This window comes from Melozone crissalis, unplaced genomic scaffold (genome assembly GCF_028551555.1).
Source record: "Melozone crissalis strain CALT ecotype California unplaced genomic scaffold, PUWL_Pcris_2 ptg000027l_1, whole genome shotgun sequence".
Lineage (NCBI taxonomy): Eukaryota > Metazoa > Chordata > Aves > Passeriformes > Passerellidae > Melozone > Melozone crissalis.
Genome location: NW_026535805.1, coordinates 35323966 through 35344792, shown reverse-complemented (window position 1 = coordinate 35344792; position 20827 = coordinate 35323966). Strand labels below are relative to the sequence as shown.

At 44.1% G+C, this 20827-nt stretch overlaps 1 protein-coding gene across 1 annotated transcript in view; it reads left to right on the top strand.

The window, feature by feature from the left end:
* The first annotated feature begins 7156 nt into the window (after positions 1 to 7156).
* Positions 7157 to 20827, top strand: part of TMEM181 (transmembrane protein 181) — a 34010-nt gene continuing 20339 nt past the window's right edge. The window contains exons 1-2 of the mRNA XM_054280019.1: positions 7157 to 7346; positions 19008 to 19111. Of these exons, the coding sequence (XP_054135994.1) occupies positions 7216 to 7346; positions 19008 to 19111 (235 nt within the window). The 5' untranslated portion in view covers positions 7157 to 7215. The remainder of the gene's footprint in view (positions 7347 to 19007; positions 19112 to 20827) is intronic.

Genomic DNA, 20827 nt, shown 5'->3' with positions numbered 1-20827 from the left:
AAATGCTTAGCTAACAATATTTGAAAAAGAATATAGACAGCAGGAAGTAGACCAGCCATGTGAGCAAAATAAGAAGCCGGATTATACTGGAGTCAGTTGAAAACTGGAACATAAGGATGTAAACCTTGAGAAAGTATTTTAATGTTATTCTGGAGTTTAAAAAAGAGTTCTTATTCCACCATGTCCTTTGACACTATTATTTGAGGTTATTCCCTCAATTTGTAGATAAAATTTCATTCACAGGGCATTTGATAAAATAGCGCCTGGGGTTTCAATAAAGAAATTGGCAATAGCTCGTGCAAATGAGGTGGGCTTTAAATGGATTGTGAATAAAACTAGGGATCTTACAAAGTAGCCTGCAATGGAATCCTTGCTGAGTGGAGCATTTCTGGTGGGATTTTACAGAGACAAGTGCTAGATCTGACAGTAAAGAGGGCCTAAAAGCAGATACAGCACTGTGGTTGATCAAATCTGTATGTGGCATAAAACTGCCAGAAAGACGAATAGCACTAAGGACAAGGTAATAAAACATGGCTGACAAAATGCATTTTTAATGCAGGCAAATGTAAAGCTATGCATTTAGGAGCAAGGAATGTGGCCATGTCTCCAAAATCAGTAATTTAACTCTAAGAGCTGTGGAACTGATTGGAGGCATGGGTTAAAGCAGGCATCTCAGTAGGGGAAGTTAGCAATCCTGAGATCTTCTTGCAGAAAGAGCTAGTACAATCCTCAGATCTGTAAGTAGGGCAGTGGGAGGAGGGAATTGATTTCACCTGATAAAATACTGGGTCTGCTACTGCTGGCCAGGCTTCTAAGCTGTCTTACAAGAAGGGAGAGTGTTGAAAAACTATAGTTCAAAAACAGAAGAAAATGCCTCGCAGCAAGAGATCTGTCTGCTTAGCTTATTTCAGAGAAAAGCGTAATTAAGTAATTTTCACTATCTTAAAAAACTTAACTGAATTAAAATACTGATATCAAAAGGCACTTTAATTTAGCAGGAAAAGGCACAACAAGCAGTAATGTCTGGGGGCTGGAGCCAAGTACAAAAAGAAGCAAGACACACTTAATGATGAAAATTATTAACATTGGAACAAGCTCAAAGAAGCTGCAGATTCTCCATTCTATAAAGTGTTCCAAACAAGGCTGCTTCAGTTAGATGAATTTGGATAGATACAGAGGTAAATGTGTGAAACATGCAATGACCAAAGGCAAATTGTCTCCAGAGGAACAGGCAAGGTCTTGGTTCTCCCATCAGCCAGATGTTGACCTGTCTGGAGGACACTCCTGCTCTTTCGCTGTCTCCATGCCCAGTTTTCTTTCTTTCCTACAAGGGGAGGAGAAGTGAGGGCCTGAGGATGAGGAGCCCCTCTCTCTTGTGGGCTCATGACTTAGCCACACATGTTCCCAAGCCTGGGACCTTAGAAATATGCCCAAGTGCTGCAAATTAGATGTAGTCTTAAATGGCTGAAAAGGACACCCATTTGTTGGTTTGCACAAGAAAAAGCTAATTCATTCCAGTGGGCTGCAAACATGTGATGAAACTCCTGTTGTTTTAAAGTTTTACCATTAGTTTGTAAAAAAAAAAAAAAGTAATTTGCTATTTATAACAGGGTATTCATCTTTGTAGTTCAGAGCAGAAATGCCTGACTGGATAAAGGAGACTCCCAAGCAAAGAATGAGGCCTCCCCTGGTGATGCTGCCTGTTTCTAGTTAGATCTAGCAGCACCTAGAGGGTCTCACTATTCATTAATGTGTGACTGCATATGTAGACAACAATCAGCTCCTAAAAGGTGAGAAGCTTTCCAAAATATCTGTCACTTTTCACTATTTCCACATTAGTTTTAATTGCTTCCCTCGAGATGTACAGACAACAGTGCAGAAAGGGAGGAATGGTAAACAATGGAAAAGTACCATGTAACCTCCTATGTGAATGATGACCTGCTCCATGTGGAGCAGGCAGCCAGGTGCTGGCAGGGGGAGCTGCAGGGCTGGGTCCTGCGGGATGGGGACAGTTTCAAACTGGGGACAGCTTCAAATTGGACCCAGCACAGGACACAGCTGAGCACACACGGGAACAGCTGGTGGCACCTCCGTGGAAATATATTTAAGTTAGGGCACAGGCAAGAGGAGGGGACAAAAAGACTGGGAAGCAGCAGAGGAATGAGAGGAATAGTGGATTGTCTTTACAAACAAGCTGTGGGTCTGCTGGTAGGTAAATCTAGCTCTGGGAGATAAAAGAAACAATGGGAAGGATTCCGCCGATTGATGAATGGAAAAAGATATTTGCCTTTACAAATAAACTTTAGGTTTGCTGATAAATGAAATCAAACACTGAAAGATGAAAGAAATAATGGGGAAGAAAACCCCCTAAATTTTGTGAGAATTAAAAATTAAAAGGAGGGTTATACATTAGAGGGAAATCTTTGGTATCAGGCATTTTGGCAAGTCTATACCTCTTAAGTACCTCAGCCAATGGGGAAAGAGAAGGGAAATGCGGCCGGGAAATCGTGATAAAAAGGGAAGCTTCCAAAGTCCTCCAAAAATTTGAGAGACCCCAGGGGAATGCCTCATGGCCTCTCCCTTCATTCGAATAAAGTAAAAGGACTCCTCTGTCTCCTTTTTGGACATAAACCTCTGATGTTTGTGTATTAATCTTCCTAAGAGGAACACCAAGGTTGGAGGAGGAGGGAGTGCTCTGTTGTGGGGTAGGCCCCCCCTTCCCCAAAAGTCTGTTGTTTGTTGTTATCCAAATCAGTGCCCAAACGTTTATCTCAATCAACAATAAATTAAGTTAATTTCCCTGAGTAAAGTCTAGTTTTCTCCCAACAGTAATTGGGAATTGATCTCCCTGTCTTTATCTCTACTCATAAACTTGTTTACTCTGGTTCTTTTTATTTTCTCCCCTATCCAGCTGGTTTCAGGGAAGGGAGTAGGAGTGAGCAAGCAATTGGGTGGGAGTTTTACTGCTCATCCAGGGTCAACCCGCCACACATTTTTAGTCTGAGATGATAAAATTTGCACGATTATTAGTCAATCCTAATTATTCTTGAGAGATAAGACTGTTTCTCACAAGAGACATGAGTTTCAAAGGAAGAATAATAGGCATCTCAAAATCAAAACAAAGGTGTTCTGCCTAAAATAGGCATAGTAAAAGTGCTGGATGTGTCATTACATGTATTTTCTCAAACATTGTGAAACCTTTTAGAAAAATACATCTATGTAGTTTGAACATAGTGTTTAAAATTTTTTTGAAGTACGCCTGCAGCAATATGCTGTGTGAGAACTGAAAAGTAAACATGGTGATCTATTTAGTGGACTAAGATAACTAAAATACAAGTCACTGCAGTTAAAAATATGCAGTTGGTCTAAAGTCTTCACTAGTTGTTATCTAGATATCAAAAGTTGTTGAGTTTTTATTTCCCTTAGTCATAATCCTTTTAATACCAGTGGGATAGTTAAATTAATAAATGCCACTGGTAATTATTATTCCAAGTGCAGTTGGCATTTGAAAGCCAGTAATCAGAGTGAAACACAGTATAAAATGTTAATTTATATATAGGACAGGAAATCTAGTTATGCTCCCATTTCAATCTTCCCATTGCTGTCAACGTGACAGTCGAGAGAAAAGCAGCCCAGGCAAGAGAAAAGCAATCCCAACCCAAGAGGGACACAGGGCATGAACAGGTGTGATCAGTGTTCCTCTTTGTCTTCCTTGAAATCACCTCACAAGAGATTTCTCTTCAATTTCGATCAAAAGAGATTTTAAATCTTATTTTATTTTCTCATCCTCACATCTCTTCAAAGCAGGATGGATGCAGGGAAGATTCATCTCCAAAGAGACAGGGAGGGAGTGCTGAGTGTTTCCTGCTGCTGCTGTGAGGGTCAGGACTGCCAGCTGCAGCCTACTGTGAGGAGCTTTATTCCTCCCAGCGATGACAAGAGCAGCTGCAGCTCCAAAGCCGCTGTCAGCTCAGAGATGATTTGTTATGGGTGATCTGCCACGGGCTGTCCCAGCTGTGCTTCTGTGCCACCTCTTCAAATAAAGGAGAAGCTTTGCATCACAGTGAACACTGCCCTCCTGCCGAGAAACGTCACCTTGCTGTCCCCAGCACGCAGAGCAAGGGCTGCGTGACAACAGCTGAGTCACGTCATCCTCACATCGCTGCTTAGCTGTGACAAAGCAGTCTTCTGGCAGGAGAAGGTAGCCAAGCCACGATGGCCTGGGGCAAGGCAAGGGTTATTCTCTTCCAGAGTTAAGGCAGCAGTGAACAAGTGGGCAGATGGATCAAAGTCACGAGTTTTCTGTGGGGCTCAGTATGGTTTCTGCTCTGCGGTTTGGGGATTCTCAGTGACAGTGTCCGTGTGTGGTGAGACTCAGGGGCATAAATTAAGCTGTGTAACAGCAGCACAGGTTCTCTTATCTGGCAGTCACTGCAGGTGTGTGCTTGTTTCTGTATCATCTGATGTACCCATCCTTAATTCCACGTGGAAGGAAAAAGGCAGTTGCTCCTTTCAGCCAGCAGCTACCACTACTGTCTTTCTCTGTCACAAAACAGTTTTGAGGGAGAAAGTGTTTGTTAAGTAGGAGGACTTCTGTTTGTTTGAAAGGTTTGTTCCTTTACTGGAATAAAAAAAAGGGGAAAGAAGGGGACTTGGGCTGGCAGCATTTATTCCCTTAACTTCTCAGTACCAGCTGCTATTGCTTCTGAAAGAGTCCAGAGTAATAACCCTGGTGCTTTTCCATGGATTGCTAGGCTTTGTATTTAACCACTACCACAATACAATACATGTGGCTGATGCTGCAAAAGGCTCACTATACACAGGGGGAAAATGAGAAGGGGGACTTCTGATAAGCTCCACCCTCAAAAATAAACTCTTTCCATGTTATGTGATATGATGCAGTGCAGATGTTGATTACATCTTAGTCTCAGACTCTTGGGGCTTTTCTCTCCCTCATGAAGTCCAGAAGTACTCAGGGGATGAATTCAGTTCCAAATGCTTAAATTCTAACTGAGATTTGTAAGACACTCAGCAGTACTTTAGATTGGTTTGTTCTTAGATGTGGTTTGATGCTACCTCTCTTTTATCGTGTGCTCTGAAAATCAGCAAAATCAGACTGACACAGGAGGAGCTGTGCTTGGATAGATGAGCTAGGGTACCCTGAAATGAGTGGGGTAAGTCATGCCCCAGAGCTGGTTATCTGCTGGTGACTCTTGCACCTTATTTGCAAAGTTGTCTATGAAACCTTGGCCTCCCTTTGCTTTTACTTAAGTTGTGCTTCCTACAGAACCAAACGCGTTTCTGTGCCAACCCAGTGCTGTGACACCACTGGACGGGAAAGATGGAGAGCCAATCATGGGAGAAGAATGATCTGTTAGGTCTGCAAGGCTGGGGTAAGTGAGCAGCAAGCTGAAATGTTCCATTCATCAGAAATCAGATCTTCACAAAAGAAAATGGATTGGTAGTTTTAATAGAAGTGTCTGTTCAATATTAAAAATATGTTTTAATGCTTCTCTTGTTTACTAAAATAAGGAAACCTGAAACTTCTTTGACAAAAAGGTTTGGATGCAAGCTAATTTTTTTTTATCTTAAAAGTGTTACTTAGGAATTGCATACAACCCTGAGTACTGCTTTTTTTGTCAATGTATTGAAGTGTTGTGGAGATTCAAAATGCATTCTTGACTATCTTAGAGTCTTTTGAGTGTTTAATATGGACCACAATGTGAATATACAGTTGCTTGTGTCTTCCCACAAGTTTTGCTATTCACAAGTCTAATTTTAATCCTATAATATCTGGTATTTGTTGGTTGAAACACTGTCTGGTTGTTTTGCTTTTTTTTTTTTTTTTTTGGATAGGAGAAATTGGTGGGTTAATATGTGGTCAATGCTAACAGCTTCTCTGTGAATAACTTGCCAGCCTTCCATAGAAGGTGTGGAACTCTCCCATGGCATTTGAGGTGTAGAGAGACAAACACCATTGGAAGCCAGCCTGCGTAATGTTCAGCACAACAAAGAACATTGTGTGTCTGGAATGATGCTGTTCTGGGCTCTCAAAAAATGAAAAACCAACCAAAAAACCCCTTTGTCTCTGACTTAAATGTGCATGTGGCTTTTTTCTGCTGCTATGTCTCCTCAAGCTTAGAAATATTCATAGGTAGGAAATAGAAATTCTTGGTCAGAGATGAACCTTCCTCTCTCCCCCACCTGCTGGGGAAGATGAGTTGTCTGTCCCTCTCCCACTGCGCCACCAGGAGTAACCTCTTCCCAGCACACATTTGTGACAGATCAATTTAAGTAAAAATGCAGTCTTAGTATATGATAAAATACAGACTAAGGGCAAGGCTGGCAAATAACCCAGCCCAGCTTCCTGAATGTTATGGCAAGATATTTACATGAGAGGAGCAGTACAGAAGACTTTGATATTTATATCTTCTAGACACAATGACTGCATGTCAAGAGTACCGGAATTTTTGCTTTTAATATGGATATCATCACTGCCATTAACTAGTAGAAATTAAGGCTTCAACTGATTTAATAATTTAAACGAGTTTAAATGTGAATTTGTTTATGAAGGAAAGTTTAATATGAATGAAGCTAACATGGTGCTCTGTAAACTGACTAGAGTTCAGTTCAGAGGTTCTAGATTTAGACACTGTAAACAGCATCATTCTTAGTTTTGGACCATTTACAGTGTCATGACCATGAGAAGTGGATTTAGCATAGGGTTTCTTTGACATACCTGCTACGTTGGGGAAAAGAAGCAAAAAAAATCAGGGTATTTATTTTACACAGAGCTGGTAAGCTTTTGATATCAAAACAGTTTTATTAAAAAAAAAAAAAAAGGAAAAAGAAAAGAGATATTTTTGGCAGAGGTAATGCGAGCTCGTTGCTCGCTTCCCGGCACCGGCCGCCCCTCTCCGTGGTGCTGAAGCGCTCCCGCCGCCCCCGAGGGTGCGCGCCGTGCGCGGAGGGCCCGCCCTGCATCCTCCGCCCCTGCATCCCCTGCTGCTGCTGCTGCATCCCCATTCCTGCATCCTTCCTCCCTGCATTCGGCCCCTTCCCTGCATCCCCCTTCCTTCCCTGCATCCCCCGCTCCCGCATCCGCTCCCCCCGGATCCGCCGCCGCCGCTGCGGCTCCAGCGCCGCCCCCGCCGCGCAGCGCCGGGCGGGCTCCGGCGGGGCTCCATGGCGGAGCGCGGGGCCTGAGGCGGCGGCATGGAGGCGGATTTCGCCGCCTTCGGGAGCCCGCTGTGCGGCGAGGTCAAGCGCTTCTGCCGGCGGGTGCGGGAGACGTACCGGGAGATCCAGGAGGACCTGACGCCCTACAAGGATGATCGCTACTACCGGTACTGCGAGCGCGGCTCCGCCGGCATCGGGGCCGAGCGGGGCCGAGCGGGGGTGGGTGCCGGGCATCACACGGGAGCCCCCGGCTGAGCCCCCGGGAGCGGTGCCCGGCCCCGCGGCTGCTCCAGGCTAGCGCCCGGATCCATCCCGCAGCCCGGCGGCAGAGGGGCGCCGCTCCGCCCGGGAGATGTGCTCTGGCAGAGCCCCCCCCGATCGGGCAGCCCAGCCCCACGCCTCTCTTCCTGCCCTCACCTGTTAACAGCCATACACAGGCAATTTCCATCTGCGTCCCTCCGTGCTACCGCTTTTCCACTGCCGTAGCAAGCAAGGATGTGTTCTAGAGGCAGCCGCGAAACAATCCTGGAACGGGGTAAGAATAGATTAGGAAAATGAGAGTGGTTGGCAAAGGTTGAGGTCAGAAGGGACAGATACACTGCCTGGGCTACACCCACATTTCTTCAGAGCCTTGCCATGTCTGCTGTTTCTGTGACTGACCAGTGATGGCTGGAGAGACGGATGGTTTGAGATTACACAAGGCTAGGAAGGGCTCCAAGGGTGTTGGGCACCTCGGTTATAAATGAAAGGAATTTTTGAATTGGAGGAAGTTTCTGAAAAAGTCCAATGAACATCAGGAGAAACAGGTGCCAGGAACTCTGCAGAGAATGGATGCTGTTCAGCTACACAAATAGAAGCTGGGGAAGAGTTATATGACATTTTTGTCTTAAAAGGGTATAGAAATTGTAATCTTTTATAAAATAGCCTCTTTCAACAATGACGTCTTACACACATGAAGAAGGTAAATGTACAGCAGAAGCATAAGATGTGAGAGTTACACCACCTACTTTAGTCAACACTCCAGACCTTAGTGCAAGCTATGTCCAATTCTGAACACCACACTTCAAGGGCCTGTCAGTGGAAGAGAGGATAAGACAGGGATCTGGATAATCAAAAGTCTTGAAAGCATAGCTTTGAGGAAAATTTGAGATTACTCCCCTAAAACAGCAAATATTGAAGTTGGAGGAATAGGAATTTCTCTAAAAAGAAACTTCATGTTCATCTTGGACAAAACAGTACAGAGTAATATTCACTGAGGCAATAAAAGTTCTTGTTAGATAGACATCAAGAAAAAAATCTGAATGGGAAGGATGGCAAAACACTACAAGAAAGGATTATCCAGAGAGACTCCAGCATCTCCATCACTGGAGGGTTTTAAAAACTTTTGACAAATACATCCCAGGAAAGTCTTAGATCCGGCACATGCTGTCCTAAGACAGAGGGAAGGATGAGGTACCTTGTAAGGTCTCTTTCAGCTCTATTTTACTGTGCATCTGGGCAATCTGCTTCTGCATAGCACTCCAGCTGTTCTGCTTAAGTCATTTGACTTCAGAATGTGGTTTTTCCCAGTGAAGGGGCAGGTGGTCCATTAGATTGAGTTTGTCTCACTATTCACAACATCAAAGACTAGAGTCACAGAGCTTGGAAACACTGACAGCTTGGCAGAATCTAGCAAAACCATGGTCTTTCCTGGGAAAACAGTGGCTCCTTACATTTGACTGTGGTGTAAGAAGCCATGGGAGGTGATAAGGAGTGATGGCAATGTATGTATCTGTGTGCATCTGGCAGCGCAATGAGGAATTTTGGCACTAGAATGGAGAAAGACGGGAGGCATTAACTTGTTGAATTAACAAATAAGAGGTCCTGGGAGAGGCATTTGTTCAGCTTTATTTCTAGAAGAATCCTGAGCTCTCCAAGAGAAACTATTATTAATTCATTTTTATGACTTAAGAGCATATGGAGGGACTTTCTGTATTGAAAAGGAAAGTTGCTACCTCAGTGAATCAAATGAGCTTGCAGAGTTAGTGCTAGACTGCTCTTTCCTCAGTGACAACACCCCAAGAGGTATCAGCTGCTGGTCATCTAGAATGAAATGGAGTAATACTGGACTCTTAGCACAGAAATAGTACTTCCTGACTTACAAGTCATGCTAGTAATTCCCTACATTCCCAAGATCTTAACCTAAGTGACCTGGTGTAAAGTGAGTTACTGCCACTGCACACCTGCTGTTCTGGCAAGTGCTTCCCCTCAGCACCATGGGTGGATGTAGCAATGGCACCTTGCTCCTTGCTTGTTAGATTCCTGCTGTGGAAGAGGGTTCCTTGATGCTACCATGCATTCTTCTTACAGGCAACTCCCACTTACAGGAAGGAGAATTAGATTTTTGATCCTCTTGTCCCTCTTTGTTTTACTCAGGACGTTTGGTCAGGTTATAAATGAGCACACTCTGGGATGTAACGTGGAGATTTTACTTCTCTGACAGCAGGTGGCAACTCCCCTGCTTCTCTAAGGCATTTTGAGTAGACTATTGGTATGAAAACAGCTTAGTACCAATTTTACTAAAACACATTTTTATCTCTTTGACATGCTACCAGTGAGATACCAAAGCTTACCAGAAGATACCAGGCTTCCCAATCAGCTGACAGATATTTTTCAGTGGGCATTTCATAACTCTATCACCTAGCTAGTGTTAAAGAGTTCAGCTTGCTGGAAACATTTTGAAGAATTGAAGAGCGGGAGGGTGTCCAAATTGTCGTCTGACATCAGAGTTGCATAACTGCAACATGGCATTCCTGAAAAATCAATTTCTAGGTTAATGAACATGTCCCACTGGCCAATCAGCTTATACAGGGAAGCACAGTGTTGATGCTGAATTTAGTAATAATACTGAGACTGAGATAAATGTCCTTCAATCTGTCCTGCTTTACACAAGGGATAAACTTTAAACTCCTATAATGTAGTAATATGACATTTTGTACATCAAAAGGAAAATACTATATGTAGAACATCACGAAAAGTATTTTTTTAACTTGCAGCTTTAATTAATGCTTGATGTTACACAGACAATCTTCAAACCATGTGGGAAAATTTCATTGACTGTGGTTCTGCTCCTTTGGCAAAAAGACCTGAGAATACCATTTCATTTCACTCAGCAATAAAGAGAAGCTGTTCATTTTTCCTTAGAGAACTGGTACCTGTGTGCTTCTGAGCAGAAACCTGAAGTTGCCAGAGAAGGCTGTTGTGATAAAATATACATTTCTTCACACCAATATGCATCTTCTACCCGGGCTAAAGTGAAAGTCTGTGAGAAGCCATGAGGTCAACAAGACCCAGTCGAATTCCTGGAAGGTTCATGCTGCCTTCAGCCTTGACCCAGGCAGGATCTTCAGGCTGCTTTGAGCCACAGCTGGTACCCTTCTCTTGTTCTTTCAGGGTCCTGGCAATTGGAAGAATCTGAATAACCCCAATGGGAAGCATATAGCTAGGGCCAGAAGGCTTGAAACAGAGAGGAGGATGAGACTAACACTGTAGCTTCATGATTGCTTTAAGCTGCCATAAGCTGGCTCTGTGGCTGGAAAAAGCCATCGTAGCTCTCATTTTCCTGGTCACACATTTCTGCTCTTTCCTCATCTGCCTACAATTAATCCTTTATCTGCATACTTACTGAGCAACTGATTCCTAAGTGACCTTTAACTCAGATGATTTCCATTATTTGATTCATCAGTCCACTGCACTAACATGAGTGCTGGCAAAATTGAAAGAGCTCCAGCTAGAGAGAGGCTGGATTTCACCTGTTGTCACTGAAGCTGTGACTCTGTAGCTGTGAGCCATGAAAGTGTAAACTGGCCATGAAAATACACCCTTAGTGCTGAGGTGTTCAGTTTAAGTAGAATCCCAGCTGAGTGAGCATTCAGCCTCCTGTTGATAGCTCAGTCTGCCTTCTCTTGCAAGCCTCATTCATCACACACTGTCCAGCTCCTACAACCAATGAGGCAGACAGCAGCTGCTTGCACTATTTCATCCCAGAGCAGGTCAGACAAGGCACTCAGTGGCATCTTCTTGGAAGAAGCAAAGTGAGACTGACTGACTGTGAAGAGAGAGGAGTTTGACAGCGTCTTCCTGCCAAGTGTTTAGGTTGTGAACTCAGTGCCAAAATTTTTACAAAAAATAGCATGAAATGTACATGTTTACAGTGTATTCACAGCCCTTTGTAAGTTGGTAGATAGCAAAGAGAAATATGGTCCCATGGCTAATTGAAGTGAGCTAGATTACAAGCTCTGCCACCCACACAGTTCTCCAAGTGACTTTTGGCAAGGCTCAGTCTCTCTGTGCTTCAAGTGCTCATTTTCCTACCTACTCAATGAGAATAATATAGTTTTGGTTTGAGGATAATAAACTGAGGTTAGTGAGACACCTGAGTGCCAGAGGGATTGGAGCAGTCCTTGGAACAGCTCAGTTGTGAGCACATAAATAGAAGTGTAACTGCAGAGAGTCATAACTCCATAACCACGCTTCCCAGAACACTGGGAATGGTCACAGATGCTGTAAGCACCACTCCATCATCTTCTGGCTGGGGAGAACTTGTTGGAGAAGCCTTAAGTGTGCTGAAAGCAGCACAATGCATGTCATAGTCATCCATGACCTAATGGCCAATTGTGGCTTGGCAGTGATGATAACTTGTTCTGAGCAGATACACTTTGTTAAGTTGTCCTGATTACTCAAAGCTTTATTTTCTTTCCCCCAGTTAATTCTTGTCTACAGTTTAAACTCCTGTTGATTTAAAATGCATGAACACCTTTTCTTCACTAATTGGTACTATGTATTTCTCAAGGCAGCTATCTTTATGAGATTACCAAGTGATCATCACTGCTGTAAATGTATCCCATCACTGATGGGATAAATACCAGTATCAATGACTAAATTAATTCCCAGCATGTTTTTAGGTTCAGTGGTGTTACACAAGAGTGGTATATTGGATCCCACAGGTCACAAGTAATGACATAACTGCCCCTAGAGTAATGGAATAAAATGAATAATATTATTAATCCTAAGTACTATTAAAAAGGAAATGCAATAAGACCATTGTATCATCTAAGTAAGCTTTTAATGAAATTACTTACCTGTTGAAGAGATAATTTTTAAATTTTATTTGTTGACATATTATTATTTGTTGACTGATCTATCTAAGCATTTCTTTGGGGGTCAATCCAAAGTGTCTCTGCCTTCTGTATATGACAAACACCAAAGCCAGGCAGTTACTCTGAATTTCATTCAAGACTACACATCAGGTATTCCCACATGTTTTAGTAACTGCAGTGCTGACTTTCTATGAGCAGATGTTAGAGCTATCAAAAATTAATACAAAATATAGTTTGGCTAACCCTTACACCTTCCTACTCTTTACCATCACTACCCAGGTTGTCAATATTTGTTGCCCAGTCTTAGGACATTTAACAGAAATTCAGAACAGAAATTCAACTTTATCTAACGTTGTGCAAGAACAGAACACTGTTGAGTGTGAACTAGAGATTTTTATTACATAGTGTGTTTAAAGTAGTCGTTTACTCCTAGGATTTAATTTCTGTTGCTCGTGAGCTGACTGAATTCTCTGCAAACACGACACATCAATCACATCCCTTGAATACCACAAAGCTTCATGCAGATGACTGTAGTGACAGCATTTTAATTCCACTGAAAGAGCTGGTAAAAAAATTGTTTATGACTCAGGTGGCACTAAACATGTGCATGTTCAGTATGGATACGTCTCACTGGGCCTTTTGCCTAAAATTGACAGATTTAGACTGGATTCAGAACCACTTCTGTGTCCCAAATATTTTCTGTTTATATGGTTAAATTTCCCTCTGCTACCGGGGGTTGCTACTACTACACCACAAGCTGATAAAACACACTAGAAATGTGGAAAATACTGCTGTTATCCTGACACAATGACATGTTTGGCCCATAACCAACAGTATGAGGTTCAACTAGACCAAACGCCGGGCTCTACACTTTGGTCACAACCCCAGGCAGGGCTACAGGCTGGGAGAGGAGTAGCTGGGAAGTGCCCTGGCAGAAAAGGACCTGGGAGTGCTGGAAAACAGCAGCTGAGCATGAGCCAGCTGTGCCCAGGTGGCCAAGAAGCCGATGGCATCCTGGCCTGGATCAGCAATGGTGTGGCCAGCAGGAGCAGGGCAGGGATTGTCCCCCTGTACTCAGCACTGGTGAGGCTGCGCCTCAAATCCAGTGTCCAGTTCTGAGCCCATCACTGCAGGGAGGACACTGAGGGGCTGGAGCGTGTCCAGGAAAGGGCAAGGGAGCTGGGGAAGGGTCTGGAGCACAAGTCCTGTGAGGAGCAGCTGAGGGAACTGGGAGTGTTTAGTCTACAGAAAAGGAGGCTCAGGGAGACCTCATAGCTCTCTACAGCCCGGTGGGGGTTGCTCTCTTTTCCAAGGAACCAGACACAGGACAAGAGGAAATGGCTTCATGCTGCACCTGAGGAGGTTCAGCTTGGACATTAGGGGGAATTTTTTCGCAGAAAGGGTGATTAGGCATTGGAACGGGCTATCTAGGGAGATGGTGAAGTCACCATCTTTTAAAGGTGTTTAAGAAAAGACTGACGTAGCATTCCGTGCCATGGTGTAGCAGACACGGGGGTGTTAGGTCATAGGCTGCACTCGCTGATCTTGCGGATCCTTTTCCAACCTAGCTGGTTCTCTTATTCTGTGTTACTGTCATTTTGAACCCGCAGGCCAGGACCAGCCGTGTGCCGGCGCTGCAAGCCGGCTCACCAAAGATAAGCTGGCGCCGTATCGCACTACCTGCCGAGGGGTCTCTCCCGCTCTCCCTTTCACACCGCGTCTCTCCCGCTCTCCCTCTCCCACCGAGTCTCTCCCGGTCTCTCTCCCGCCGCCCCGGCGGAGCGCGGGCCCGTGTCCCCTCGGGCTCGCCGTAGCTCCCCCGCCCCCCCTCCTCTGCTCCCCCGCGGCCGGGGCGCGGCGGGGCCCGTGACGTGTGTGGGGCCGCGTGGCGGCCGCGCGGTGACGCACGCGGAAGGCGTCGCGCGGCGCCGGCTGTGCCACGGCGGCGGCGGCGGCGCGCGGAGGAGGTGCCGGCAGCGCGCGCGCGGCGCCGCCATGGAGCCGTGAGTAGGGGCGGGGGGCGCGGGGGGCGCGCGCGATGCGCGCGAGCCTGAGGGGCGCCGGCTCGCCCGGGTCCCGGTCCGGGCGAACAAACGGCGCTCTGTGAGGGAGGAGCGGAGTGTTGTCATTGACGGAACCACAGAACGGGCGGGCTCGGAAGGGACCGCGGTCGTTGAGCGTGTGGTCCAGCCCGCCTGCTCCGGCAGGGTCCGTCCTGGAGCACGCGGCACGGGATTGTGTCCTGACGGGTCGCGGGTATCTCCAGGGAGGAGAGCCCTCAGTCTCTTTGGGCGGTCTGAGTGTAATTCAGTTTATACGGGTTATCCTCGCTATGGAGATCAGCTCGCCGAGGGTTAAATGAATGTTTCTGAGGCTGTGGCTCGCCGCTCAGAGCCCCGAGGGTGACTGTCCTTTTCTTTAGGTGAACGCTGTGAGTTTGCCTTGTACATGGTGAATAAAACCTCCCTCCAACCCCGCTATCTTCACTCTCAGATTGCTTGTTAAAGGAAAAAGAAAAAACTTGTTTTCCCGGATATTTCTTGGCATGGACCAAGAAATGCGTGACCAAGGGCCATAGCCGTGATTAATTGTTCAGACTTAAATGAATACAACGAACAACAACTAAAAAACCAAAAAAGCCAAACCCACCCCGTGCACACATACAAGGTAAAGCGTAGCCATGTTCATCTGTCAGTTGCCATGTAGAAGTTCTGTGTACTACTGACAATGTTAATTTTATGCCTTTTTGTCTAGTCATGTGCTGCCTCATTAGCTATTAACCCTTGTGGAATACATTTGCAAGAAGAAATTCAAGGTCTTCTGAGGGACACCAAAGCAGGCAATGTATTTAAACCATGAGCAAGTGCAGGGTGTATGGATAGCCCCAGTACTGTCAACGTAGGTAGAATATATAATTATTCAAATCAAAGTGGGTTTGATGGTTCTATTTGGGAGAGAGCCTAAAATAGAGAAGAGCAGTTGGAGGCAGAGATGTTGAGGCTAGGATTTCAGAAAAGCTGCTATGCATAAAGGCGAGCTATTTCTGATTTTAATATTGACTCTGTGCCTACATACTGCTTAATCTCAGTTTCACCACAGCTTTCCCTTCTTTAAAGTCAGTCTTTAGTGAAAACTCTTATATAATAGGCTCTGTTTTTCTTGATGGTCTTCATGAAAGACTTTGTTGTGCAGTCATGAGAAATGATTTGAGGGTGAGGAATATCCTGAGGAACATTTTGCTGACCCTTTGGAGACTTTAGTCTTTACTCCAAAAGCAAGATGTAACCCTCCTTTACATCTCACATATGAATGGCTCCTGAAAGATTGCAGTAGTTTTGAGTGTGTGTTTCCAAAGTTAACTCTGTCACAGGCTGCACTAGAGCAGTTTAGTTTTACTGAGCAGTTTTAGTTTACTGCTATTTGAGACTGCTGTAAGTATACAATTTCTCTGTTTGTATCTCAGTGTTTTCTCCTCCTTTGCAGTCAGTTTCAGACATAAGTTAATTATAAACCACTCTGAATTAGGGTAAAGCTGAGTGTAGGTGGTAAAAGCTGCCTAAAGACCTGCAGACAGTTGGATGCCTAGTCTTGAGCTTTGGACTGCTGTGGTTGGGCTGATTAAAGTATCTTCCACTTGGCTTGGTAAAGCAAAGCATAGTTCTTTTCTTGCTTGAACAGGTGCATCCAGAGGGAGTAATCTTTTTTGATTTTCCTATAAATGTGTTTCCAACATTTCATTCCTTTCTTGGGCATTTCAAATGTAAGATAGAGGCTGTCAGTGGGGCATCACCAACTTGCACTTAGGTATATTCATGAACTTTATGTGATCTCTTTCCAAAAGGCAGGTGTTAAACAATGAACTCGGGGGAAGGTGATTTGACCTGCTTTGTGTGTCAGCTGGTGGTAGGTGCAAGGAGACACTTAAATCTGCACAAGGAAGTTCTGCAGCTGCAGCAAGGGGCAATGGAGCGTGCATCACCTGATAGGAATGCTGTAAATTGTGGTTTGCCCTCATGAGAAATGCAGTTAAGGTTTGGCTGAGTTCTTACATTTGCTGTGAATAAAAGTGTCCACGTTGCCTTGCTGACCTCTAAAGCAGCACATTCGGTCAGGGGCTTAAATGAGACTTGAGGAGTACAGGTGTGAGTGAAAGGGAAACACGGGGTGTGTTCCTGCTCTCTGTGTCTCCTCTCTTGGCTGAGGAGGTAGGTGTACACCTACCCATTCCAACTACTAGGTGTTCACCATCTGGAGAGCAGCTGGAATACAGAATGAGCCAATGTCTGGAATGTGTTCTTCAAAAGCTCACATCTGCTCTGGCTTATGTGTAAACCAAGGTGTTAATTGCCAGTGGTTGTAACACTCTTGGCTGGGTGAGGAACTGGTGGCTTTCCTGTAAGGAGTGTGGGGAGGGAGCTGCTTTTCATGTCCACATCATGCATTTTGAAATGTCTGCAATGCAAAAACTTTGAAATTAGGGAAGTTCTGAAAAGAACGAGGAACATGCACAGCAAGTCAGAAGTATCCTGCATCAGCCTGTAGCTGTCAAGTGGATGCCCAGATGTGAGCTGTTCAGACAGCACAAGTGTGTGTTATGCATTACTGCAAGCATGATACCTTTCCAGCTGTCAGCTATGCTCAAGCCATGGACTTTCCTGTGTTGAGAGATCCTCAGTGTGTGCTCTGCCATGAAGCATTTGGTATCCACTTGAACCCTTACAGTTAATTTAGGCATGTCCACATTTTATGTACTGTTTTAAATGTCAGGGATTTTCTTGCTGAGATTAATACTTTGGTATCTCAAGATAATATCCCATACTTGGTGTACTCAGGTAGACAGGGAACACCAGGTCATCTGTGGAACTGAAGGAGCCCCTGGAGCTGATGGAAAAATGCACCTTAGTTGTTTTAGAACTATTACAGATTTAACAGCTTTAACATGGTTTAAGTGCATGAGGGCTGAGAGTTTAAGACATTGATATCAGAAAAATACTGCAGTTACATCCCTGCAAAAGTCCTGCAGACAAGTTCTGCTTTGAAATGCCTCTATTTGTGGTTTTAAAAGTCAACTTAAAACCCTATTTGTCTGTGAGGCTTCTGTGTGCTGATCTGATATTACTTATATGGCAATTACTTGGTTGTTTCATATTTGGTTTGCCTTTTTTGGCTGTACAGTCAGCTCTTCTGACCTCTAGACTGATGCAGAGTTTCTGCTGTGTATAAAGGTGTGTGGCAAGTGTTTTGCAGGTGCTGTGCCTGGAGTCCTGCACAGCCAGTTTGTGCAGGCTCATAACGTTTGCAGCTTCTTGCTTGCAGTTCTCATTACTTCTGTGGGGTTTTCCTCCCTTCCCCACCTCCTTTCTGTGTTAATAAATTAAGATTTGGATCTCTCAAACTTTACAGCAAAGAAATAATGCAAATTGGTTTTGGTAGTGCTTCATTTGGGGAAAATGCAGTGATTCTCAAAGAAAACAGAGGTTGTTATTATTAAATCTTTGTAGTGATTTAAAGTGAATTGTTTGCCTTGCTTTAAGGGCTGCCATGCATGCAGCTCATGGTACCTGGTCCCAGAGTTCAGGCTGGGTTTATGGGGAGGATTTTACCACCTCTTCTGCAATTCTTTATTAATGTGGTGAACCAGTAAGAGCACCATTCAGCTGGTGAAAAGAAGAAAGAAATTTTATTGCAAGCTAAAAGAGAGTGCTGTCATTAAAGTCTTAAGGTTTCATTTCTTTCCATGATGGTGCTCATACAAATGTATTGAAAAACATCACCACTCCCCCTTCAGCCCCCCCAGTCCTGTAGCTTTCCCATGTAAACTGTACAGATTCCTATGATCATACCTCCTGGAACAGCAGCAGAAAGTCAGGTATGTGGTGGCTCAGGTCTGGTGTAACTCAAGAGGAAATGTTTGCTGTATTTTGAAACATGGTGGATTTGTCTACCTTATGTAAGATTAGTTATTTATTCATATTTCCCTTAGGCTAACAGAACTGTTTTCCAGGGAATGCAGTTGGTATTTTCAATGCACACCACACCCCTGCCCCCGCTTTGTCTTCACCCTTATGATAACCACCAGTGCATAGTGCTGGAGATGTCATTGCTTGTATGTGTATTTGTATTTAGGTGTCCAATAACAAACCTCAGTTCAGGTTTTTATTTCCCAAGCTTTGGTGGAGCTCAGACAAGAGTTCAAAGCCTGAGCATGCAGATCTAGCAGATCTGGAGTTCTGCCCTACTCCTTGTTAGGGATGATCCTACTAGGTTGAAATATATTTATAGGGTACAGACAGCTCATCAAGATCCTGTGCAGGTAACTGAGTTGTCAGTGATGTCTGTCCCTTTAGATTGAGCTCTCATTGCAGGAGACATAGGGTCTTGGATGTTTAAGTTATTAATGTATGAAATAACACAAACAGCCTTTTCTCCCTTTAAGAAATGCTTTCTGTTGCTCAAGTTTTAGGACAATAGAAAAAATTCATACATTTTGGAGCACAGATGTGTGTGTACATACATGTGTTTAATAATTCCTGTTATCTTTGCTCTATGAAGCAGCATTTTTTTCCTTAGTGTTACATGTTACCTCAGTGTTTGGTTTAATTTTCTTTGTTGAATAGTGAATGGGGTTTATTTTCTGCCCTTTAGAAATATGGCAGACACTAATTCTGTGGTTTCTTTTGCTTCCTGTAGGCTGGCCCCGATGCGATTGTATACGCTGTCCAAAAGGCATTTTGTTCTGGTCTTTGTAGTATTCTTTATTTGTTTTGGTCTGACAGTCTTCATAGGAATAGCAGGTAAGGATGTTCTCTTTTTAAAAGATTACAGTTCTCATATGCTTTGGCTAAACCTGTTGGTATTTACAGATGTATTTAAATGCTAATGAGCTTACTGCTCCTGAGATGTCTGAGGAAGCCTTTGTCTTGACAGAGACAGGGAAGTTTTTCTTCTGTCTCACATTTTCATAGAAGTACTACCAACAAAGACTTGGTATTTGCAACTGCTTTGCAGGGGAGAGACAATAAAAGGAAACAAGCAGATTCATTGCAACATAGTTTTTCAGCAGACTGCTACATTAATTGGGGTTTTTTTTTGTATTTATATATGCAAAATGGTAGTGCTAATACTTGATTTTCTGTGAGGAAACTCATAACTGTTTTATGAGTAAAGCCTACTAGATGTTTGGGTGATAGATGCCACATAAATACAAAATATTTTAGTGTAAAAATATGAACTTCACTTGTCAAATGCATATGAGCTTAGATCTCTGGTTTCAGAGATCTTTGTGAGAGTCCTGACATGACCTGGGAGGCTTAAGCACATAAAGCCTGGGTACTCGTCCTGGAGATCAGAGGGATTTGTGGTGGTCTGGTGAACAAAGATGCAGCGTCACTAGGGAGTTGAAAAGCATGGGACCCTTCTTTATTTCATGCCAGAGGGCTTTTCCAGGGCTAAAACATACTTGAAAAATAAGTCAGTGTGCTCTCCTATCAGAGTTAAATGTACTGATACTCTGCTGTCAGAAGAGCTTTATCAATACAGAAGTGACAGGGAGAAGGAGAGTGACTGGTGCTCATCAAGCAACCCACCCCTATATAAGAATTACTTTAGCTTGTTACCATCTTCCTCTGCTTTACTGCTGACTTCCACATCACTCAGCTTGTCCAGTGTGTCCCTCTCTGACACTTTCTGGCCTGTTGGGTTTGTCTCTACCTCTGCCCTGTCCTTCACCTCCTTTAGAGTGAGAAGGGCTCCCAGGCCTCGGAGCCATCCAGCCCTGCCTGACTTGGAAAGAAGGGTGGGTTAATTGGAGGCAGCTGTTTGGGCTTTTTATGCCCATCTGTGCCTTGTAGGCAGTACATTTTTCATAATAACGTTCAATAATAAAATTTGTCTGAGAAATAAAAGCTTCTTTCCTGCTGTTTGATTTATTATAGCAGCCAAAGGTCTAAACTGGCTTTCAGTTCATAAAGGTTAACCACTGATATTCGTGTGACTTGCTGAAGGATGCTGAAGGGCATTATTTGGCCACTAAAATACTGCATTAACACATTTGCAAAAGTGCATGTTATGATAAAGGGGAGAAAAATGGAATTATTTAATTTAGTGTAATTGGGCTATTTGGCTTTAAAATTGAACAGTATTTATAGTTGTGTACTTATACTGCCAGGCTGCGCGAAATGAAAGACAGTGGTTTTATGTAAGACTAAGCAATGCTCCTGGGAGAGAAGACTGAGTGTTTTGTTCTTGATCAGTAGCAGAACCTGAGAGGGAGCTGTGCTGGTGTATTGTGTCTGCATGCAGAGAAATCTGGTGGTGTGGTCACCTTTGGCCCAGGGGACTTGGCTGCTGTAAGCAGCCCTTGGTCATCTGTGCCATGCTGTGGTCCCAGGCCTTGCCTGTGATCCCCTTCAGGGGCTGGCATGGCTGTGGGATTCTTGTCCTTGTGAGACTGGTTTGCTGGATAGTTTGGCTGGCAGTGTTCATTATTATAACTGAAATGTTTTTAAAAG